The sequence below is a fragment of the Saccostrea cucullata genome, unplaced genomic scaffold, assembly GCF_032062105.1.
Source record: "Saccostrea cucullata isolate Sc308-1 unplaced genomic scaffold, CSIRO_AGI_Scuc_v1 ctg214, whole genome shotgun sequence".
NCBI classification, from domain to species: domain Eukaryota; kingdom Metazoa; phylum Mollusca; class Bivalvia; order Ostreida; family Ostreidae; genus Saccostrea; species Saccostrea cuccullata.
Window position 1 is genome coordinate 312,182 of NW_026929583.1, and position 25,711 is coordinate 337,892.

At 34.6% G+C, this 25,711-nt stretch overlaps 2 protein-coding genes across 2 annotated transcripts; one reads left to right on the forward strand and one right to left on the reverse strand.

Moving 5' to 3' along the window:
* Nucleotides 1–1,305: 1,305 nt before the first annotated feature.
* LOC134281300 (pecanex-like protein 4) lies at nt 1,306–11,949 on the reverse strand. Its single transcript, XM_062763788.1, is given in 12 exon segments — nt 1,306–2,705; nt 5,483–5,669; nt 5,905–6,025; nt 6,139–7,257; nt 7,674–8,148; nt 8,494–8,630; nt 9,679–9,847; nt 9,850–10,050; nt 10,053–10,200; nt 10,566–10,742; nt 10,864–11,622; nt 11,815–11,949. Coding segments are annotated over 11 exon segments (3,681 nt in total). The 5' UTR covers nt 11,559–11,622; nt 11,815–11,949; the 3' UTR covers nt 1,306–2,453.
* A 320-nt stretch (nt 11,950–12,269) lies between these two features.
* LOC134281301 (mediator of RNA polymerase II transcription subunit 17-like) lies at nt 12,270–19,723 on the forward strand. The gene is made up of 14 exons (XM_062763789.1): nt 12,270–12,452; nt 14,500–14,676; nt 15,017–15,158; nt 15,451–15,622; nt 15,843–16,004; nt 16,244–16,374; nt 16,546–16,617; nt 16,876–16,941; nt 17,041–17,234; nt 17,676–17,732; nt 17,899–18,030; nt 18,471–18,591; nt 18,901–19,049; nt 19,473–19,723. The coding sequence occupies exons 1-14, from the start codon at nt 12,301–12,303 to the stop codon at nt 19,699–19,701; spliced, it is 1,956 nt and encodes a 651-aa protein (XP_062619773.1). The 5' UTR covers nt 12,270–12,300; the 3' UTR covers nt 19,702–19,723.
* Nucleotides 19,724–25,711: the final 5,988 nt, after the last annotated feature.

The window sequence follows — 25,711 nt, forward strand, 5'->3', positions numbered from 1 at the left end:
TTTGGACAAGACTAGAGACAGCACACAAATTACAGCACTTTGTCAAGTTACATCAGATATAAAAATAGACAACTCATATCATGTCACAAAAAAGATCATTTCACACACACATGTAAGAATTATATGGAAAATATTTCAGTTTTTAAGAGCTGTGCATTCACCCCTCACCTGTTTTGTGTGATTGACAATAAGATTACTTTGTAGTGGAAAGTTGTAGTGAGCCAAATAGAACCATTACATGTACAAATTTTTTCACATATCTAAACATTATTATTGATGTAAAATTTCACAAATAACACATTAAGTTACCTTTCCTTTGTTTTAAAAAAAATAAGGTCTTACCATTTCTTTTTGGCCACAACTTTTAGAGTATAAAAATAGAAATGGAGTCATAAAAATCAAAATACTGTTTATAAAAATCATAATAACGTAAAACAAAGTTTAAAAATAAATCTCAGTATTCAGATGTGGACGGAAATAATAAAAGCATCAAATCATATAAATAGGGTGTGCTAACATTGCATTTATACTGTATATATTTATATAATTATATTGTATCATAACCATGTTTCCTAACACCAGGGGCTACTACATAAATTGTGAATATTGTAAAATCTAATGTGCAGTGAAACACAAAATAAAATAATAATTCATACACATGTACATGGATTTTTTTTTTAAATTAACAAAACAGGGTTTTTCTACAAAAACAATTTCAGTTTTCATATGGATGATCAATATGCCACAACAACACTCTTTTTTTATGAAAATTACTGGTGGACTTAAAAACCACTTTGGTCCCGAAACTTAACCATCCATTTTTCCCCTCCAGGATTTCATGTGTTTGTTTGGTATTTTCAAATACCTGATGTTTAACTTAATTACAGAATATTTTGTATCAAGTTCAAAATTTTAAATAATGTTTTTTAATTTAACAATAGATTTTTTTTGTTAAAAATACATGTACACTCTTCCATAAATATATGAACAATACTTTCTTAAAATTTTAAAACACATGTACAGTCTGGTGAAATAATCTTATATTAAATAAAAAAAATATATTGAAAATTTTTTCTCTGATTTTGCTAAATTTTTGTATCATAAAAATACGGGATATCATTTATAGCTAGTCACAAATATTTTGTATTTTAAATTTGGATTTATCATATAAAAGTTACTAATTACATTGTATATATGCCTACCATCGGTTTTTTGGGAGTTAATGATATCATTTAAAAACTGATGTAAATGAATAAAAGTATTTTTTTTAATATATGCATGAAAAGTTACTTATTGCATACTTATAGGTGAGTATATACGGTATTGCAAACAGCATTTTACAAAGTTAACAATGATTCTATGTACAGATGATCAATGATAATTCCTGCCAGAAAAATTTCTTCATATTCATAACATACCTCTATACACCTGAATAAAATGCTGAAAATGTACTCAACTTACTTTAGCATGTACAATATTTGAAAGACATTGCTTTTTATTTTAAAATAAATTAGATTTAGAGCATATCTAAATGTGCTAAATACATGTATAAATCTATACTCTAGACATTTAGCAATGTACTTGATATAGTGGAAGCTGTTTTCAGCTGATGAGTGCCAGAGAGATTACATTGCTTAATAATTTATGTTTACAGTAAGAGAATGATTTTGAGGCTATGTACAGGTGCTTGCATGTAATTCAACTGTCTAAAAGATCTTTATGCAACATGAACAATTGAAAATTCCTGGGATCAACATACATAAGTGTAGATCAGAAACAATTTGAAATTACTGGGCAAAATAAAAAAAACATAGAGATTTCTGATATTAAAATGAGTAAAAGTATAATTTTATCACAGATATATCACAAAGCAAATGCTTTTTCACAGTTTCAATAATATAACACAACCTATAAATTAATGAACAATATAAATATCAATGATACAATGAGTGCATTTACATGTAATTGATATGACATATAATTTGCATGACATGTTCAAGTATAGGGTCACAGATACTAATGCTCCACAATGTGTACATAGTTTTAGGGATTAAAAAGATTTCTCCAAATCTTTTTGATCTATAACAAAAGGAGTTCACTGAAAAAATCCCCTCTTAGACTAAGATTACATCATCAGAAAAAAGACACTGTGTCAGAGCAGAACATGTAGCAATAAAGAAGACTAGATTTTCTGAAGCAAGGATGGAATGTATTTTACTCTTAGAAAAATTACTTCAGCAGCTTCGTAGAAAATTTGTTCAAATTTGATCAAACACTGCTGACTTGACATCTTTGGAATTCTTCAATGTGCAATACAGGTCCAGGGGAATTTCTGTAAAATCACACACAAATAGGGCATGTTTATGTCTTACAGGCCCTAGGAATTACTGTAATGTCACATTCACATAGGGTACAGTGATGTTATAATACAGGCCCTGTGAACTTCTGTTTTGTCACACAGTGGGTATAGTGATGGGTTTGGAGGAGAAGATGGGATACCCCAGGGGAGGGTCGGCAGCCTGTACGGTCAGATTTCGGAGGATGGTGGGGTGGGCCTGTATACTGTATCGCTCCTCGTCATCGTTGGTGAAGTAGAGTAACTCTAGACTGAGGTTAGCCCACTGTCCTTTCACAGCCTCACTGTTCAGACGACCAATGTACACCATTTCCTCCTGTAGAGTCAGCAGCCGGCTGCTATAGGTCCCCTGTAAAAATCAATATCCTTAGTACAGGTAAACTAGTTTTATATACAATGAAATGCATCTACAGGGTATTCCATTCATTATCAATATTTAAATCATAGAAATGTATGAGATATCTCACAACATTTTGATTTTGTTCACTAACAAATTTTTGTTCTGATTTTGACATAATGACAAAACTGTTATTTTATTCTTACCTTACCTATTTATGACCCAGGGATTACCTTATTATTTCCTGTGCCGTGTTATGACCCAAGGATTATTTTATCATTACCTGTGCCTTGAAATGACCCAGGGATTATTTTATTGTTACCTGTGTTTTATGACCCATGGATTATTTACTGTTACATGTGCCTTTTTGTGACCCTGGCACTATTTTATTATTACCTGTGCCTTGTTATGACCCTAGGACTTTTTGTTATTACCTGTGTTAATTATTACATGTGCCTTGTTGTGACCCAGGGAGAACAGGTTGTTATTTGTGTTATTTACTTATTACCTGTGCCTTGTTGTGATCCAGGGACTATTTTATTATTATTGGTGCCTTGTTATGACCCAGGGACTATATTATTATTATTGGTGCCTTGTTCTGACCCAGGGACTATTTTATGATTACCTGTGCCTTGTCATGACCCAGGGAGAACAGGTTGTTATTTGTGTTATTTACTTATTACTTGTGCCTTGTTGTGATCCAGGGACTATTTTATTATTATTGGTGCCTTGTTATGACCAAGGGACTATTTTATGATTACCTGTGCCTTGATGTGACCCAGGAACTATTTTATTATTACCTGTGCATTGATGTGACACAGGGACTATTTTATGATTACCTGTGCCTTGTTGTGACCCAGGGATTATTTTATAATTACCTGTGCCTTGTTGTGACCAAGAGACTATTTTATTATTACCTGTGCCTTGATGTGACCCAGGGACTATTTTATGATTACCTGTGCCTTGTTGTGACCCAGGTACTAAGGGACTATTTTATTATTACCTGTGCCTTGTTGTGACCCAGGGACTATTTTATTATTACATGTGCCTTGATGTGACCCAGGGACTATTTTATTATTACCTGTGCCTGGTTGTGACCCTGGGACTAAGGGACTATTTTATGATTACCTGTGCCTTGTTGTGACCCAGGGACTACTTTATGATTACCTGTGCCTTGGTGTGACCCAGGGCATAAGGGACTATTCTATGATTACCTGTGCCTTGTTGTGACCCAAGGACTAAGGGATTATTTTATGATTACCTGTGCCTTGTTGTGACCCAGGGATTATTTTATTGTTACCTTTGCCTTGTTGTGATCCAGGGACTATTTTATTATTATTGGTGCCTTGTTATGACCAAGGGACTATTTTATGATTACCTGTGCCTTGATGTGACCCAGGAACTATTTTATTATTACCTGTGCATTGATGTGACCCAGGGACTATTTTATGATTACCCGTGCCTTGTTGTGACCCAGGGATTATTTTATAATTACCTGTGCCTTGTTGTGACCAAGAGACTATTTTATGATTACCTGTGCCTTGATGTGACCCAGGGACTATTAAATGATTACCTATGCCTTGTTGTGACCCAGGGACTATTTTATGATTACCTGTGCCTTGTTGTGACCCAGGTACTAAGGGACTATTTTATGATTACCTGTGCCTTGTTGTGACCCAGGGACTATTTTATTATTACCTGTGCCTTGATGTGACCCAGGGACTATTTTATTATTACCTGTGCCTGGTTGTGACCCTGGGACTAAGGGACTATTTTATGATTATCTGTGCCTTGTTGTGACCAGGGCATAAGGGACTGTTTTATGATTACCTGTGCCTTGTTGTGACCCACGGACTAAGGGACTATTTTATGATTATCTGTGCCTTGTTGTGACCCAGGGATTATTTTATTGTTACCTGTGCCTTGTTATGACCCAGGGACTATTTTATTGTTATTGATTCCTTGTTATGAACAAGGGACTAATTCATTATAACCTATGTCTTGTTATGACCAAGGGATTATTTTATTATTACCAGTGCATTGTTGTGACACAGGGATTATTTGATTGTTACCTGTGCCTTGTTGTGACCCACGGACTAAGGGACTATTTTATGATTATCTGTGCCTTGTTGTGACCCAGGGACTATTTTATTATTATTATTATTGGTGCCTTGTTATGACCCAGGGACTATTTTATTAGTATTACTGGTGCCTTGTTATGACCCAGGGACTATTTTATTATTACCTGTGCCTTGTTGTGACCCAGGGATTATTTTATTATTACCTGTGCCTTGTTGTGACCCAGGGACTATTTTATTATTACGGGTGCCTTGTTATGACCCAGGGATTTTTTATTATTACCGGTGCCTTGTTGTGACCCGGGGATTATTTATTATTACCTGTGCCTTGTTGTGACCCAGGGATTATTTTATTGTTACCTGTGCCTTGTTATGACCCAAGGACTATTTTATTATTACCGGTGCCTTGTTTTGACCAACGGACTATTTTATTATTACCGGTGCCTTGTTATGACCCACGGACTATTTTATTATTACCAATGCCTTGTTATGACTTGGGGACTATTTTATTATTACCTGTGCCTTGTGATGACCCAGGGACTATTTTATAATTACCTGTGCCTAGTTGTGACCAATGGACTATTTTATAATTACCTGTGCCTTATTGTGACCCAGGGACTATTTTATTATTACCTGTGCCTTGTTGTGATCCAGGGACTATTTTATTATTACCTGTGCCTTGATGTGACCCAGGGACTATTTTATTATTACCTGTGCCTTGTTATGACCCAGGGAGAACAGGTTGGGGACTGAGTTGAGGACCGAGGACTTCCACTCCTCCTCCTTCTCCAGTCCGATGTACCAGTCCCTGTCAAACTCGGTCAGGTATTCCTCAAACTCCCCAGGGGTGGTGGCTTCCCCCATCAGGGTCTGATCCAGCATCATCTTAAACCCATACCTGTAGAGATGTAGGGGTGAAACTCTTGTTTATATATGAAAATATGCTGTTTTAAATTGACTTCCTTAGGTTGTCATGAGAAGTTTCCAATAATTTTGACAAAGGCTGTGATCATGATCTAAAGTATCCTGATAAATTATGTTAAAACTGTTAGACTAGATAACCTGTAAGCTGTTACTGTAGAATGTGGTTAATTACCCATAGAACACTAATGTATGACACATCCTTATATTACCTGTAAGCTTTGAGGACTAATTTATAAAGCTCCTTGTCTTCAGACAACCAGTCTAACATTGCATTCCACGGCAGATCCCCGATGTAGAATTTATATAAAGTGTTGGCACCACCAATGGATGCTACAAAACAAACCAATGTTAAAAAAATCATTCACTGGAATATTGCAGTTAAACTTCAATATATAGATAGAAAATAAATAATATTAAAGAAATAATTTCAAATCAAAACTCACAGTTGGTGTCAAATATGGAGTAGCAGGCCATGACAAGCTGAGAGTAGCAGTTAATCAGCACATCGTCCCTGGCTATCTGATCTTTGACCTGGTCAACAGGTCCTTCTACACCTGACCAGTCTAGCGTACCCAGGACATACTTGAACCAATCCTTGGGAAACTTTGACAGATATCTAGCTACCTGTGAGGATTCCAAGGGCAGCTCTCGCCACTTCTGGGGCAGACTCACATGCACCGAGTGAGAACACTTAAAATCAGGGGAACCAGCTAAATTTGTCACTGGTTTAAATATCCCATTACTTGTCTTTTTACTTTCAAACTTTGAGATAGTCCCTAATGTCTTTTTATTTTTATCTAAGGCTGGAAGCCCGAGTTCAAAGTCATTCATTAGATCCTCAATATCATCATCAAACTTGTTGCTGATAGGTTTAGCAGGTGCCCCGAAGGCTGGAGAAATGGATTTCTTTAGTTCCTGTTTCTTTATGTTTGTTTTCTTTCTGTCTGTAAACTCATCCTCAGAGAAAATACTGTCGGTGAAACTTCCAAGAGATCCCCAGGAGGTGTTCATTTTGTTCTGCTGAGAGGAAGATGGCCTCCCAGCATAAGTCTCCATTGCTATCACAGCTCTGTCCTTGTGATGAATAGAAGCTTTTGAGATTCTCCCTGACACATTGTTATTATTTTCACTTCCTGTTCCTTTCCTCACATTGTCCTTATTTTTCTCTTTTTCTTTAATTTTCAGTTTATTCACATGTTGCAGCAAAACCCACACAAGGCTCTTTATAAAAGATGACATGGTGATGTCAAAACTTCCTGGCTGGTCTATGATTCCGGTCAGCACGTTCCGAGCATCTGAGTACGTCTTGATCGGCTCGACGTCCACCAGCGTCAGAGTATGTAGTGGATACTGATTGACGGGAAAACAGCCAAAGTCCTCCGGGAACGCCTCCTCGAAAATGTCATCCAATCGGGCTGCTTCTGCCGTGTGACACGACGTCTCCTGAAGCTCGAGACCCTTAATACTGATGGTACAGTAGCCCGCTCCTCTCTCCAGAATCATGATCCACACCAGTCGATCCTGGTACCTCACCAAGTAGTGGTTCCCAACACACGCCTCACCTGTAATTAGGGGTAATTCACACAAGTAAAAAACAAAAGAATTCAAAACTTTCTCTCCTTTCTTAGTTCTGCCTCATTCTGAATGTCATTTTGAGGAATTTTACATCTTTTTAACTACAGGGCATAAAAGTGAGTGTACAGGAGAATCATTCATTTAGTTATATTTAGCTAACAATTTAGGCCTTTCATTAAACAACTATAATAATGCACTTTTGGTGTCATGAGCAAGGCAGTTATATGTACATATAGTTTTTTCTTTAGATGGATCATTTATTCCAATTTGGTACATTTTAAGATATGACATTTATATATTATGTTAGTATGGATCTGCTCAAGTAATTTAAATAAGGCCACAACAAGAAACATACATGTAGATCAACAGCAAATTTCTACAGCTGCAATAAATTTCTCCTCACCCAATCTTCCATCTGCAAACGCTGTTCTGAGTGCCCCACTCAACACTGGAGTGAGCTGTTTGTAGAACATGGTGTCGGGATTCACATTAGCCGAGGCCCCCACATCCTCTGGCCAGAACTTATTGGGGCGGGGAAACCCCATCACAAACAGTGGCAGGGTAAACAGAGGAAGAAGGGGGGCTGACAGGGCAGAGGCCAGGGTGATCATACTGAGGACCAGGGGAAACAGGAACACTGAGACACCAATCAGGGCCACCGTGGATCCTCTCCTCTGTTTCTTGTCTGTCCATGAGGTGATCAGGATCGTCATACAGAAGTACAGCTTGTTCAGGAACTGGGTGGCTCTGTCCCGGCATAGACCAATCAGGAGCGAGAGAATTGGGAAGAGTATGAGGTCAGAGGTTGACGTCATGGTAACCAGGATAATGTGTGTGATTGAGATCTCCAGCAGACTGTTGGCTGTATTCTGCCAAATCTATAACAAACACATCAACAATTCATGATAAATATTACACAGATCTAACAAATATCCATACATGTGATAAAATTTAGATACAAATGCACAAAAATATTGTTACAAAATCAACATGATCAATGTAAACATTCAATTTTTATTGATACATGTAAATTCAAATTCAATTGTAAATGAATATTTGTACACTACAGACAGTGTATCTGCATGTTATAAATTAGAGCATGGTCCCAAAACAAAGCTATTTTTCCTTTTGAATATAATCTTATTAGTAAGTTTAGGAAACAAGAGAACTGCTGCATTTCTCAAAATCTAATTGGAACTTAATGTGATGGCTAGATAACTTACAGCTCTAAAGATCCGCACCACACCAAAGATAAACCAGACGGAGGTGACCGTGCTGAGGTTGTTAGTGACCGATACAGAGGAGGGGTCACTGCTGGTCACTAGTAAGGATGCATATGCCAGCAGGGTCAAGGGCGCCACTGTAAAGATAGAAACGTTACGTAATATAAACTAGTGATAGGATATACTAATAAATGCAACAAGCTGATTTTTAAAAAAATATGATAATTAAAAGGAAAATTATTTGACACTGAAATGCTCAATATATACATAATATACATTTCTTTCTTTAAAATTGAATTACTCGTTGGCCCTAATTTGTATCTGAAGAAAGTGTTGGTGGTCAGAACACATAACATGATCTGTAAATCTCTGAAGTCTCACCCCAGTTGTTGGTACATATATAGTCTTTTAGACTTAGGGAATACATGATGTCAGGGCCGTAACTACCATTGAGGCAACGGAGGCAATTGCCTCCTCTAGATTTTCATTTTTTTTTTTTTTTGAAATAAGAAACACAACACAAGCAGCTGGATCAAGATTGATCATTTATTTGTTTGATTATAGCCACCTGAGCAATTTTTCAGCTATCCATTGAGTGTCACCATTACCTATGTTCGGCGTTCAGGGCCTTTGAGCAGAGGGATCTTTATCGTGCCACAGCTGTGACACGGGGCATTAGGTGGTAACAGAAATTCAAACACACCCCAAGGACCAGAAACCCCATGTCCCATGCGAAATTCGAACTACGGCGATTGATCATCTGCCACTTTGCATTTAGTACAGTGAAAACTATTCAGAAGGTCCGTACTGAGGAGGTATCCACACACCTCTATTGACTTAAATAATTTTATCTTTTTCTTGGGAAAAGTCAGCCCCCAGGTACACCCCTTGACATTGTTTATATTTACATTCAGAAGTTAAAATTCAATTGAAGCATACAATGATATTGCCAGTGTATCAAAACAGTACATAAATAGGTAACACACAAAAGTGGTAAGCATTATCAAAATCAAGGAGATGGTACAAAAATTCTGATTAAATATTAATGTCTGTTAAATTCTAAATTTAAAATAAATTCTTAGGTTTATAATCTTTTGATATATTTATCATGCTTATTTCACAAGAATTTATCAATGTAATTTTATATGTTACGGCCCTGGATGTGATTGTAGTGGTGATATATACCCCAGTTCAGTATAATCCTGCGAGAGATCCCCAGAACTTTCATCTTCCTCCTTCTGTCATGGAACGGTCGACCTACACGGGCAGCTTTCGGAAACAGTCGATTTCTCAGCAACCCGAAGAAAATGTAAACATTCATTGCACATTTTCAATCGATTTTTTCCACCACACAAAGAATTGTACTATGATATCAACAACATGAATGTTATGTGAATTATAATTTAACAATCCCGCTGTGACCCCAACTAACGCCAGCATTAGTGCATGGTACAGAAATTCAAACACACCCCAACGCCACAGAAACCCTCTGACCCCTGTATCCATGGCGATAACCCCCTGGTCATCTGACACCTTGTTCCTATTCCTGATGGAATTTCTAGTGCAATATTTTCCAGCCCCCTGGGTATGTACTGAAATAATCCACATGAAAGGGCAGCCAGGAGAACTGTCTCCAGACATAAATTAATTTCAAAGAAATAGGCTCCCAGGTACACCCCCACTGACAGGGTCAATAGCACCACCAGTCTGTAAAAGGTCAAAATAATACAATGATATACAGCCAGTGTATCAAATTTAAGAACACTGCAAAGTTGAGCATCCCGCACACAAAAGATGCCTCATTATCATGATAACTTTAATGTTACAAAAAATCTGATTAAATATCAATGACTCTCAAATTCTACTTTTAAAATAAGTTAATAGCTATAAAACCTTTTGACATGTTTGATATACATGAATTTATCATGCTTATTTCACATGAATTTATCAATGTAGTAATGTTAAACATGTTCGAGCATAGCTTGTATTTGTATATATATATAAATGAAACCATTTTAATAAATATTACACATGGTCAGAAAATTGATCAGCAGTAAAGCATTCAATTGTACCTGATTTCTGAAGCCATAGGGGAGCCCCCAAAGAGATGAACGTGGACCTGTTCTGCCAGCCACAGGAAGAAACAGTCCACCGGGGGGAGGAACCCACAGGTCCACAGCACAGGGAGGAACACAAATAAAATATGCAGGGCCTGATTCGTGGTCATAAAGGTGCCCTGACTCGCATATCTGTAACAGATATCAACACAACATTGATAATAACTGACACAGAATTTTAACTATGTCTGTAACCTTGTTGTTGACACTGTGTATTTATTTTGTCTTAGTTAATTCTGTAATTTAAATTTACCTGTACAAAAGATCAAATGCTGAGAATACAAGGACATAAAATGGCCTAGTCAGAGGAGATATTTCCCAGGTGTCCATTGTTCTATATGTGGCAGGTTCTGGTGGTGCTGCTACCGTGAGCGGGTACTGGGCCACCAGCACAGTAAACCAGCCAAAAATAAACAGAATCACTGTGGCCCCCGTATTGTTACTGAACAATCCATTCAAGGTAGCGGGCAAGAGATACCACAAGGCAAGTCCACACATACATCCAGATATCACAGAATGAATGGCAATGTTTGCTATAAATTTTTTCCTAGGTACGACAAACTCCAATGTCTCCACTCCGCAACATGACATGAAATCGATTTCATCTTCCTCAGCCAGGAGATTCTTTTTGGTGGGGTAAGGGAGATCTGACGAACACTTAACCTGTACCACAGTGGTGATGATGTGAGTAACAATGACAACAGCCAGCATGAGACATCCATACAGAATAACACCAGTGACATCGGTGATGGCATCCAATTCCACAAGTAGCGTGACCGTGCCTCCCAAAACAAATGGAATGAGGAACAGGAGAAGCTGATTAATATAAACATAAATAGGAGCATCGTAGCCGAGGCGGAGTTTGGGACCACCAAGAATCGTTTGGGGAAATCTCTTAGCAAAGAATTCCTGCTTGTACTCATTCAAAAGTGGGATCCCAGTCCCCATGTTGTTTCTGATTTTGGTCAAGTAATGCTGGAACCAGTGTAATATTTTAATTCCATATTTACATCTGAAATGAGAAAAACAAAAATAAACATATAATGTTGACTCCTGTCAAGGAATTTCTGAAGTTGAAGAAAACGTTTCGAATAAAAAAAAATGCATAGGCCTATTTCAAAACATTTGTTTTCATTAGATACCAACACTTACAATTACTTTGCCTTTCTTGGTTTGTTTTAGAAAATTTTCAAATAATACATACTTGTTTACATTAACTTGGTATATGATGTATCACATTATCTTATGTTATCAACAAATCTGCTCAAATCATACCAAAAATTGTAAGTTTTTAGGGAAAACTCAGATCGGAATGAAAATAATCCGATAGAAATGTATCTAAAAGTAAACTCGGTAATGATACGGCAATCCGGAATATGATATAAAGGTTTTATTTTTTAATCTTTTTTGAATTCATAGACTTGACTATCTTTAATCCGATTGTGTGATAAAAGCCGATTTTCTTATAAAAGATGATAAAATATTATTTTAGAGCATTTTGAGATAAAATAAAACACATTTAGTTTCGAATTATCAAGAATTTTTTTCGAATACTAAATGCAGTGTAGTTTGCTTAATGTACAAATATTCCATTGATGAAATTTATGAAACATCATTTTAATATGAAAGATATAGTTTTTCATAATGTCATTAAAATTCGAAAATAACATCAATATTAAAATTTGCAAAGATGGCGGCTCCCTACTCACAATTTTCTCCCAGTCCGACTCCAGCGGTAAATGTCAGTGTAGAAGCTGTCCTAGAAAGCCAGATTCAAGAAGTCAGGGCAGTAGAAAAGCCAGAGGCACCAGATGGTCATGAAATACAGGAAATATATGTACCGTAAGTGTAATGCAGAGGAATGAAAAGCCTCTTTGTATGATACAAAATGATGTTTAAGATGAAGATGATATTTTTATGTGGCACTTTTAAACTGTTACATTCAAAAACATTTTGCATATGTGACACCACTAAGTAATAACGATAAAAACTTAATTTGTTGATTTTATATAAATTCATTACTGCATAAAAAGTTTTTATATAGAATATTTAATATGAATCAGCAGTATTACCTGCCAAAAAGCGGTAAATTAGCATAAACATATAAATATATAAAACATATAAACATAATATTAAAGTAATAGATTAAAACAACAATGTGGTGAAATATATTTTTTAACAGTATATATATATACCTGATATATATGTTGGTGGCAATTTAAGTTTCATATACAGACATATTTTGTCTTTCAAATCGCACAAACATTTCGTACATATTTGGCAGTGTGTCATAAGGGCTATGCATTGCTTATTAATTATCGATACAATTTCAATACCGTAATTTTCGGGTCATAGGTCGATGGGGTATATAGGGAAAGGATATTTCTTAATTTTTGAAAAAGAAATAATAGTGAAATTACTATATAGGACGAGGCTTTGAACAATTTAATTTTATAGATTCCAACGTATCAAAATAAACTTTTAAAGTACCGGGGTATATCCTTTTAAACCTGTTAATGAAGATAATCACTTTTTAATAAAAGCATTTAAATAAAGTTTTTAAAAAAATTTGGTAAAATAATTGAATTGTGTTCCTTATCACCTGCCTGATACAATGAAAGTTTCATATGTTGTTAAACCAAGGCATAAAAAAAAAATTAATTATGCTATATTGTAAATCCTTCTAAATAAAAGCAATTAGCATAATTATGATTTCAGAACAACATGGACACATTGTTATACATTTTATAACATTATTTACCGTGGACAAATTGCTTAAAATGTCCGCCATTTACACGTTTTTGTCATTGTGTAGGATTTGCTAAACCCCGCAAACGACCATTGAATGTATATATAAAGCAACAAAAAGAATTGAAATAATAAATATAAGTTAAATTATATATTTAAGGGGGGAGAGTACCGGTACATTCACAATTTGACAGTCATTATGAATTTCATGGCTTTGTTTGTTCAATGATGTGAACATAATGTGACAACGGCACGTGGATTTATACACGAGGGTAAAAAACCAACACAGGTGTTAAAACCTTTGGCGTACACACAGTGTAAATCCTTTTATGTAAATAAAGGTTTTAGAAGCCAATCTTTGTATAAAAATATTATTCATTTTGTTGTTTAATTAAATAAAATAAAAAAAAATAGATATAGTAAAACATCGGTGTTTTTTGGTAATTAAATTTATAACAGAGCAACAATTTATTTCCGCTTTTTACACATGAAAAATATAAGGTTTGTCACAATAAAAAAATTAATACTATTTCAATTTTCAATCTATTAATAATTTATATAAACTACAGAAAATGTGATCTTGAAAAATTTTACGTATTTTAAAAACGGTTCTGTTTACCTGTAAACAGTAGCGAAATCGCTAAACTTCCCAAATGGCTACCGCATGATGGCAATGGATAAACCCGTTGAGGAATTATTTACTTGATGAAGCACAGTTTTTTCCTTTGTATGATACAAAATGATTAAGATGAAGATGGAATTTTTTATGTGGTACTTTTAAACTATAAAAAAACATTTTATTGTTTACACCATTAATTAATAACGTAAAAACTGAAAAAAGTTATTTTGAAAGTGGCACAGATTTGCTTTGAAATTGATGTAAATTTTCTTGATTTTCGCACAAGACATTTCGTACATGCATATAGACTGCTGCCAGTGTGTCATATGGGGATTCGGCATATGACATGGTATGTAAATTGCGTAACAATTTCAATAATATTGATATTCATGAGTTAAAGTAGATGTCAAAGCTAGCAAATATTTCTTGCACGCATATAAAGTTAATTGGTTTCATACAGTAATCCACTTTCGCTTTGAATTCTATCACAAAATAGTTTGTAAATGAATTTTTCCTTGACAGACCACTGTCTATGTCAGAGAATCTTACAAAATTGGCACAGAAAATCGATTTTTACAAAGATGAAAGTGATGAAAAAGGCAAGCCAACATCTGAAGGTGAAAAAGAGGAGGAAGAAAAGACAGTGGCAGCCTTCCAACCTTCACTCTGGCCGTGGGACTCGGTCCGAACTAAACTCAGGTGAGAGAGCAAGGTTAAGTTTGGAACTAAACTCATGTGAGAGAGAGCAGGGCTCAATCAGAACTAAACTCAGGTGAGAGAGAGCAGGGCTCAATCAGAACTAAACTCAGGTGAGAGGGCAAGGTTAACTTTGGACTAAACTCAAGTGGAAAGGCAAGGCTCAGTAAGAACTAAACTCAGATGAGAGAGCAGTGCTCAGTGAGAAGTAAACTCAGATAGGAGGGATTGTCATGTGACAAAATCTTAATTTTGTTTCATTATTTCTATGATATGTGACTTAATTTTGAAAATTTGAGGGTTAATTACATTGAATTAGATACACATTTTTTAAAACTTTCAGAGCATCACATACAGAGATGAGTGTGCTCCTTGATATACTAAATATAGCGTCCAGTAAAGAGAAGCGATACATGGTACTAGATCCAGTACAACAGAATGCTCCTGATCCAAAGCTAGCAATACAGCTCATGTCAAAGAGACGGGTAAGTTATCAATACAGCTTATGTCAAAAAGAAAGGTAAGCTATAAATACAGCTTATGTCAAAAAGAAGGGTATTAAAGTTATCATTACAGCTTATGTCAGAGAGAAAGTGGGTGTCAGAGTTCTTACCTGGTTCATGAATTAAGTGTTTGAGAGAAATATAATTTTCTATTCATCACCTTGAACTCAGAGTAAAAGACTTACCTTTATTATTAAGTATGAAATATCAACCTGTGTATTGAGTATAGTGGGAACTTTCCTGTGGAGGTTTCTACAAATGACTTGATTTTTAGGCCCTACAGTCAGCAGCCTCTGTTCTCCAGTCTGGTGCAGAAAGGTTACGGAAATCACAAGCTGAAATCAACAGCAAAAACGACTTCCATCTGGAACTTTTAAATGTTCGACAGAGTTGGAGACTTAAAAAGACGGGGACCTCCATACTAGGAGATCTCAGCTACAGATCTGGTATACCTTCACATTAAAGGAGTGTCAATTAAAATTTCAATATCTGTACACTAAATTACCTGGAAAAATTCCTTTAGAACTTTTCCAATCATTTATACATTGAAATGAAATGAAGATATAATTGAGGTCTACTAATTGCACTTAGGAAGCCTCTGTACATGTAAGTGAACTGCATTAAGGTAAACATTGTTTTTGAGTGGGTTCATAATTTCTAATACAGTTGGATCCCGTTACCTACATAACGGAGTGTTTGAGGTGGTGAAGAGCTCGGATCTGAATGCTGAGGGGGAGTTTCTGGCCCAGCGGGGGAGTCTGGATGTAGTGGTCCCCACAGAGCTAGAGGGGGCAGCATACATACAGGTGGAGGTGAAATCTGTCCCAGGTAACTACACACCTGTTATACAGGTAACAAAAATTGTAGTATCTAACAGAAATAAATGAACACATCTTGATGCATGCAATATTTATTGTGCATTCTGGTAATCACCTTCTGGTTATTTTCATTTCCAAGCATTATTTGTATCATTCCCTAAGACAGTAACACAACATGAGTTGCTTCCTAATTAATACAGAGGCAGCCAGTTTAATATCTGTTTATTCATATTTATTTGTTTTCTCTAGACACTATGGATCTGACAGGTGCTATACTTAAGATACCATCAGGAATCGGTCCAGTACGAAGTGAAACTTACTGGCAGCAGAAACTAGAGAAAGCACAAAATGTTCTATTCTGTAAGGAGATCTTTGCACAGGTAAAATATTTGTAAACATGAAGGTGTCTGTTAAAAATTTTATGATTATTTTGAGTAACCTGTAAATAAGGTACATTGTATTTCATTATTGTTCAGGGGAAAATTGAATTGAAAATATTTTAAATATATCTTTAACATTAAGTTGATGTATATTTTTTTCTTCCTGTAAAGCTTGCCAGAGAGGCTGTTCAGTCTAAATCCTCCGTCCCTCACCTGGTGGTCGGGAACCAGATTATCACCAATGTAAGTCACTCACAACACAAACTGTAATGTAAATACATGAAGCAAACACCAATGTGTCATTCACAACACAAACTGTAATGTAAACATGCAAACCTTCTGTGTTTTTAACACAAAATAATGTTCTAACACCTTTCTGAAAAAAATTAAACTAAATAGTTTAAAAGAATTCTTTGTACCTCTTTTGGATAAAATGAGCCAGCTGCATTTTCCTAAATCATGAACATATTTCTGTAATGAAGAACTTTTATTTTTTGACAGGTGTTTCCAGGAATACAACTTTCCATTGTCTTGTGTCACTCCACAGGGAAAGAAAAAGAAAAAAAGGTAAAATGTGAGAGCTTGTTTTGTCACATTTCTATTGGTACATGAATTTTCAGGTGTGTAAGATGAATTGTTTTATCTGGGTTTATGAACTCTTTACAGCTGCCTCAGTATAAAATGGACCACAATCACGTGTTAGAGCACTCCCTCCACCAGCTGCTGAGGGAGAACCACTTCAAGAACATTAACTTCCCTGCCCCCCACCCTGTGACAGCTCTGGTGGGACTGACCAAGCGCCGGAGACTGGCCGGACCTAACGCTCTCAGTCGTAAACAGCTGATGGAGATGTCAGAAAGGTCAGATAGGTCAAGTGTCAGATAGGTCAGGTGATTACTGGCCTCACTAAAATTTAATTTACAATAATGATGAAAGTTACAAATATTTAAAATAATTTTGTTTAATTAAATCCAGTTTTACCAATATATGTGAAGTGTTAAAAAGTTTATTGATGTACAAATGACACTAATATTTAATTTTAGTTGAGTAAATTTTAATTTCTGTGAAATTAAATAGAAGGTATCACTTTTAGGCCAAAAAAAAATTAATTTCTTGGTTCTCAGGCCCTTCCTCATCTCTTCCAAGGGTGCTTCATTGACCCTTTTTATTGCTAATCAATAAAATATATACACAAATGACACTTATAATTTTAGCAGAGTAAATTTTAATATATTTGAAACTTTTAAAAAAATCTTTTGAAGAGAAGTTATCATTTAAAATTTTCTCCTCTTTTTTTTCAGTGAGAGCATGTTGGATCAAATCATCAAACAGACAAAGCATAACGTGCTCCGGTTAAGGTCAGTATTCTATTCTTTCTGTTTGATGGATGTTTGCCAGGAATAACAAGCAATATGAGTAACTAACACTTTATTATTGGCAAACAGTCAAGTTACCTCTAGATCATAAGACCATTTTCAAGAGTTCTGTTATCAATATGAATGGATAACTATCTCTATTTTTCAGGACAATGCAGACCATTGATGGGTTTGCAGCCACTCTGTCCGACCCCCAGTTGACGGTTCACTGGAGTTGTTGTAACAGCAGTACAGAGGCCAGCTGTAGGGTCATCATCACATCTCAAGGTTATGACCTCAGGTAGGTCACAGAAGTATGATCATGTTTCAAGGTTATGACCTTGTGTATGTGAGGTGGGTAACAGTATATCTTAAGGTTACTGCAAAAGCAAATATTCATGGTGAATTAAATTTTGTTGTTAACAATTATCAGCAAAGTTAAATACAACACAAAATTTTATATGGTATATGACCTTCAAAACAAAATTAAAGGTCACACTTTTTAGGGTCATCACAAAATTTTATCGATAAAATTTATGACATCAGTATATCACAGTCATTATAGTACTGTTTTGTTATCATCATTGGTGTGGTCATCATTACATTTTAAGGTTAATATTTCAGGTAAGTCACAGTGATTATCTTTTTTAGTGTGTGGCAGTTCAGTTTACATGTTGATCTAATTTACAGAGTTTGGCACAATTTTTTAAGTAAATTTTAGTTCATGTTCTTTTTTTACAGGGTGTGGCACAGCTTTGTAATTATCATTGGTGTGGACAGCCTTAAGGTCATCATTAAGGAGGGCAGAGTTTTCTTTTTATCTTTTGAGGAGAAAGAACTACAAGACTTTATTATGTGGCAGGTATAAAACCATAAACACTCTCTTTATAAGACTTCCACATGGGGGTCTAGTAATTTCCAGCTAATTTCAATATTCTTCTTCAAGATTTAACAAGTAATTGTTCAACAATCATATATTTTGACTTATCTAATTAATTAGTAATAATTTGTACTAAGTAACATATAACTAATTTTTCTGTTTCAATGTTGCATTTTGACAGAAAAGTCTTGCAATCTGAATGATAGATAACACCTGTAGTAGAAGCTGTAAAATTAATTGTTAGAATTTAATGTTTATCTGGAGTAAGTGTACATGTATTTTGTTTTGTAGGTTTCTCAGCACCAGATCTCGGTATCCCAGAACTTGGCTCGCCTGATGGGGTGGCAGATTATGAGTACCAGTACAGCAATGGGCGTGTCTGACCTCGAATCTTCTGGGACTGCCTCCTCCCTCATCCTAGCAGCCCCAAGCAAAGAAAGGTCAGCACTTTGTTAAAATAATATACAAAGAATAGTACATCTTTGAAAATGACTTGCAGAAACGAAGCAGACAAAATTCATGAATTTTGATAGCAAAGAAAGAATCCTCTTATGAAAAAATCAGTGTTCAGGTCATTAGGGAAAGAGTTTTTAGATCATCTTCTAAAAAAGAATTGTTCTGTGTTTAAATAAACCAGTAATTTTTATATGTCTTTGACATGTGGAGAGAATGATTATAGACATTTATATCTGCTTTTTAATCCTATTCATGTATAAATAATAAAATGTGAAACAAAAAAAGTATCAAATGAACCATTTACAGATTTATTACTTTTTGTCATTCAAAAAATTACTAGTATGTATTTATTGTAGTGTGTGGAAATTTATTTAACAGAGAATTGATTAATAAAATTGTTTTTAAAGGATCCTTGCGATAAAGAGTGGGCCATCCAGTGGAATTAAGGTGTTTCTGCAGTTATCACAGAAAGACAACAAAAACAGAGTTATCCTTCCTGACAGTAAATGGCAGAGTGTGGGAGCTGACTTTCAGCAGGTGGATCTAACCAAATTTGAGGGGCGGAATTTCGCCTCAAAACTAGAACTGTTATTAGCTACATTGTCTCATGATTCTTCACAAAACTCATCCCAATAAAAATAAACTCATCTCAAATTTATGTTCTGACTATAGTTTTTAAATCCTCTTGCACTGGAGTCGGAGGGAATAATATGCCTGTGAGTGTTTAGGTGAGTGAATATGTGCATTATGGAAGTGACATAATTTGCACCTGGATTGATATTGAATGCTGCCTTGATTTATTCATTATTTATCTATTTTGTGATCTTCTTATATTCCGATCACATCAATAAAAATTGAACAAGGGGACAATATAAAACAACATGCAATAATTTGCTTTCTCCAAGTGTAAATTTTGAGTTTTGGATAGTCGGGTTGGAAATTCTTCATCTCAAAGAATTAGAAATACATGTATGAATTTAAAAAAAATTTTTTTGGGGGGGGGGGGGGGGGTTAGGTATTACACAGCATGTCTAACTAGGTTTAATGAAATTGATTCAATCACGTATTCATTTATTTATCAACGATAGAAAACTATTGAAATGAATTTACTTTTCCGTGATAATTCTCAGTTCTCAGTTCTTCAACAAGTTTGAAAATCAACATTAGAGAGCATCCTACAAATGAAATGATGGAACGCACACACTGAAGACAAAGATACGAGGGCTATTCAATAAATAATATCCTTGATGCTCAGAAAGAAGCAAAAGACGCTTGTTCAAAACGTAGGATGACCATTGAGTACTAAGCTTTTTTACTGTCAAACGTTTCTTTAAAACAGTGGAAACTACTCCCCAAAATTATGCTAATCAATTTTGCTAGGTGTCTTAAAGTCAATCAAACATCATAAGTGATGATGTGTTGAATTTTGGCAAACAGTACATTGGTTGTTGTAAGTCCTTGTTTCATTGTGAGATGCTGAAAAACATGAGTCTGTCACTTATAATGCAGTGTCTCAAATAGCCCTTGTTTTTCGGCATCTCACATTGAAACTGTGTGATGAAAAAGTGGTCACAAAAACTGTTATCAATTCCTCAAAGATTCAATCACGAGAAAAAGTCAACTTCAAAGTCGTATGATTTCTATAGTGTATGTTATGATCGAGTTCAGGACATTATTTATTGAACAGCCCTCTATGATAGTAAAATGTCTTTCTTAATGTTACAGTGTGTATTGAAACCAAGAAACTTGACACGATCATAATAAATTTTACATACATTGATACTTTGTCTTAAACATTCAAATGGTGTGTTCCCATTTCGCCTTAACTGTGAATTACAGGTAGGAAAAAGTAAAAAAGTACTAAGGTGAAATGGGAATTTTAGTACACTTGTATTTGTAAATATTAATACTAGATTGATATAAAAATTTTAATGCTGAAAATTTTCAGATTAAATTTAACAATTAATTGTGATGAATATGGTAAATGACATAGTACATGTAATTCCAAAAAAAATACTTTATTCTAAGTATAAAAAATCTTCATACCCTTAGTTAACCTGAAAACTTACTAAGGCGAAATGGGAATGCTAGATTTTTAGCTCTTCTGAGCCAAAGGCTCCAAGAGCTTATGCTATGGCCATTTGTGCGGTGTGCGTTAACTTTTTAGAATATAGGCCATAACTCAAGAACCCCTTGGCCAATCAGTGTCAAATTTGTAACAGGGTATCCTTGGCCCAAGGGCTACCATTTATACTAAAATAAGGCTTGGGACCCTAAAATAAGGGGAGATAATCAGGAAAACAAAACCAAAAGTACTGGTTGCTAAAAAATCTTCTTCTCCAGAACCACCAGGCAGATTTTCACCAAACTTACATACAAGGATCAGGATATGTTGAAGATTAAAAATTGTTCAAGGCATGACCCTGGGGCAAAGGGCGTGGTCTCAAGGTCACTTTAAAGTTGACCTAAATTTACAATTAATAAAAATGTTTATATTTTGCTTACTTTAAGGACTAGGATCATCAAATCTTGTAAGTTGATGCATCTTAGGACTTCACATCATGTTAACTCAAAAGTAGGTCACGGTGACCTACTTTTTTAATTTTGCGGGCATTTGTTTTCAAATTGATTTGAAGGAATATTTTGGACACTTTAAGGCTTATGATCATCAAACATAGACAGTTGATGCATCTTGGGGTCTTGAACAACGTCAACTTAAAAGTAGGTCACCATGATCCTTTTTAAAACATTTAATCCCATTATTTCAGGCACTGAAAGGGTTAGAATCATCATATCTTGTAAGTTGCTGCATCTTGGGACCTTAAAACATATTTAAGAAAAAATAGGTCACTGTGACCTACTTTTAGAGTTTGCAGGCATTTGTTTTCAAATTGTTTAAAAGGCATATTTTGATTACCTTCAGACCTACGATCAACAAACTTGGTCAGGAGATGCATCTTGGGACTCTGCAAAATGTCGACCATAAAATAGGTCACAGTGACCTACTTTCGACATTTTATGGCTATATTTAATTATCTTAGGTATTTATTGGCTTAGAATCATCAAACTTTGTGAGTTGATGCATCTTGGGTTTTCCGAGAGTGACGACCAAAAATTAGGTCATGGTGACCTACTTTCGACATTTTATGGCTATATTTAAGTATCTCGGGTACTTCTTGGCTTAGAATTAGCAAACTTTGTCAGTTGATGCATCTTGGGTTTTTGGAGAATGTCAACCAAAAAGTAGGTCACAGTGACCTACTTTTGACATTTTTTGGCTATATTTATGTATCTCTAGTACTTATCTTTTTAGAATCATCATACTTTGTCAGTTGATGCATCTTGGTTTTTCGGAGAATGTGGACCAAAAAGGAGGTCACGGTGACCTACTTTTGAATATCTCAGGTATTTATTGGCTTAGAATTATCAAACTTGGTCAGCAGATGCATCTTGGGACTCTGAAAAATGTTGACTAAAATTTAGGTCACAATGACCTACTTTCGACATTTTATGGCTATGTTTAAGTATCTTAGGTATTTATTGGCTTAGAATAATCAAACTTTGTCAGTTGGTGCATTTTTGGTTTTCCAAGAATGTAGACCAAAAAGTAGTCCTGATTGGCTAAGAATCATCAAACTTTGTCAGGTGATGCAACTTGGGTCTTAGGATACTTAGGGTTAGAGGCTTCAAATACAAGTGATAGGTTGTACAATTTATCAGAAGAGTGATTCAAGGCCCTTGGGCCTTTTGTACAGTTAAGGCAAGATGGGAACAAATTTAAACCAAAGTACTAAAGCGAAATGGGAATTTAAGTATTTGTAAATATTATTAACTTGGTTGATATAAAAATTTAAGGGTCCTCCACACACCCACAGCTTATGTTCCCATATTATTGAGCATTACTTTTAACAAACATATCAACCTTTAAAAACTGTCCAGGGATTAAAATGTAATTTATACTAATTTTTTAAAATAATTATTGCACAAGTTTCAAGAAATTTTCATCAAGGCGTTTTCATACCTAGCACAAGAATTTTTGTCTTACCCTTGCGTATATTTTTAAGTTCACAGAATAACCATAAAAACTTAATTTTATCGATCAACACATTTTTAACAGAAATTTATTTTATTTATAAAAAGTACATAAAACTCATTTTCTCTGAAATACATCACGAGAAAAATCAACATACATGCCAACTTTCCCGATTTAGGCGGGATCCTCCCGATTTTACCCTTTCATCCCGCCATCCCGATCGGGAAAGAAAAATTGGCCTCATTTCCCGATTTGAAAAAAGATCACCAAAATTTTCGATTTTAAAAGTTTACCTACCGCTGAATTTTGACAATCGGGATAACAATGTCAGACTTGTTTATTCAATGCACACAGATAAGTCTCAATGTTTATTTAACCAGGTGTTAATTAGGCCTATAGCCACAGGAAATCACTTCACGCTTGAACGCACGTGCAGTTGTCCAGGTACAAGAAGCTTATAGCTTGGGGCAATTAGGGGATTATCTTGTCAGTTTTAAGGGGTATGCAAGAAGAAACGCATAGATAAACCTGATAATAGTCAGTCATTTTATTAAAAACATAAATTAAAGACAATAAAATACTAATCAAACCATAAATTCAGAATCTAAAGAGATCGTTTTTTGAAAACGAAAGTAGAAAACTACAACGCATAGCTGCTGATTTTATCTCTACCTATGATGAAAAACATTGTAAAGTTTGTCAATTAATTAAAATATTCTGAAAAAAATTAAGATGAAACAATCAAGTGTATGTCAATTAGAATTTCTTTTCCCTCCCTTCTTTAAGGAAATACCCACATGGCACCATCAAGCCTGAAAAATTTCATGACTGTAACAAAAATCTCTTTTGGATAGGTGTTACAAATTTCTGTAAATTTAATATCTTATTAGAATTTTTTAATTAATTGAAATATAAATAAAAAATCTCAAAAATGTTTCCAGAAACAGGATTTTACAGTATCAAAACCTCGTATATTTTTTTGCCTTTGAAAAAAATGATTTAAAAGTTGTACAATTTTTAATTTTTTACTAAATTATGTGTCCTGGTAGAAAAAAAAATGTTCCTTACATATGTAACTGAATACCCCTTCTTTAGTGAGAGAGGCACCTATTTTAGCAAAAATATTTAAATTTTGGAAAGAAAAACATTATTTTTTGTGTTAAATTAATCCTTAAAAGTTGTATTGATAAGGGATATCAATATTATAATTTAAAAAAAAAAAAATCATTTCATAATCATTTAATTTCACGACAAAATGTCGCGAATTTAAAGCTTTGAAAATTGACGTAACGCGCTAAATCCCCCATGGGAATTTTCAAAAGTTGGCATGTATGAATCAACAAGGACTCCTTTTGTAGAGAAGAAACATTAATGAATTAGATTACATCAAAAAATTGAATTAAAATTAAATGCACTGATGTAGAAAAAACATTTTCAAAATCTCTGGTATCAAAGTTCCTTTTTGGAGTTATCTTTCCTGTTGCTCGGGACTCAAAAACTTTGGCAAGTTCTTGCTTACGTCACCATACTATATTTAGTAATATACTGCCTAATACTGGCCACTGAACTGGACAAATATAAAAGAGGAAAACTAGAAACGCACACTATTTTATCAATATTTATAAACACACAATGAGATAATGTATTATTGAAACATGTTAAACTATCAAAAACAGACTCGGTTGATTAGCCTGAAAGTGTAAATAACCTATACTAGTCTGGTCCTGATTTATAGAAAAAAATACTTCTAACGGCAAATAATTATTATTTGGTCCAGCATAGTTTTCTAACCTAATTCGAGTATGCTGAATCCGAAAAAATATGCTGGCCTTCATGAAAATGGCGTTAAAGAGGTCAAAATGGCGAATCAAAATGGCGGACATCCAATTTTTCTAATTTTCTCTTAATATCGTTAAAAATGGAGAAGTAATGAGTGGTTATCTTACTGAGAGTATTAAACTATAAAATTTAATAAAATGCTAACATTATTAGTTTAACTCAGAAAATTTAGCCGTTTTTACACTTAATTCGAATTTTCTCTGATTTATTTGTCTATTGTTTCTTTATTCTTCTTTGATCAGGATTTTACATTTGCGAATACCCATACACTGCAGATTTGTATTTTTTCCTCTACATCTCACAGTTCTACAATTGAATGATGGTGCAGCTGTAAGTTTAAAGTCAAAATGGCGATTCAAAATGGTGGATATTCCTTTTTTTCAAATTATTTCTTAATGTCTTTTACATAGGAGAAATGATTTGTGAATATCTTATTGAGCGAGTACAATTAACTAATGTAAAATTCCAATAGAACACTATTATGAACACTTTAAAATGGAAAATTTAGTCGTTTAAATTTAAATGTGTTAATTAGCTCAAAACTCAAAATGACGTCATATTCACTCGAATCTCGAATTCTCGAAAATACTCAAACTGCTTAATTTTGAAAATAAATTACAATTGTTTTTTTTATATATAATCATAGTATATTGATTATTCCATTAAATATGAACACACAAAAAATATCAGAAAAGATTCATGTTTTTCTGGAAATAGTTAAAACAAACTCGACTTTTAAAAGAGTTTCCAAATTTCCCCCCTCGTATTTGACCG

What these genes read in the sequence shown, in the direction of transcription:
- LOC134281301 (XM_062763789.1), top strand. Translation starts at nt 12,301, where the DNA reads ATGGCGGCTCCCTACTCACAATTTTCTCCCAGTCCGACTCCAGCGGTA. An exon ending in AGCTCATGTCAAAGAGACGG is followed by an intron (nt 15,159 to 15,450) that starts GTAAGTTATCAA and finishes CTTGATTTTTAG; the next exon opens with GCCCTACAGTCAGCAGCCTC. An exon ending in GGAACCAGATTATCACCAAT is followed by an intron (nt 16,618 to 16,875) that starts GTAAGTCACTCA and finishes ATTTTTTGACAG; the next exon opens with GTGTTTCCAGGAATACAACT.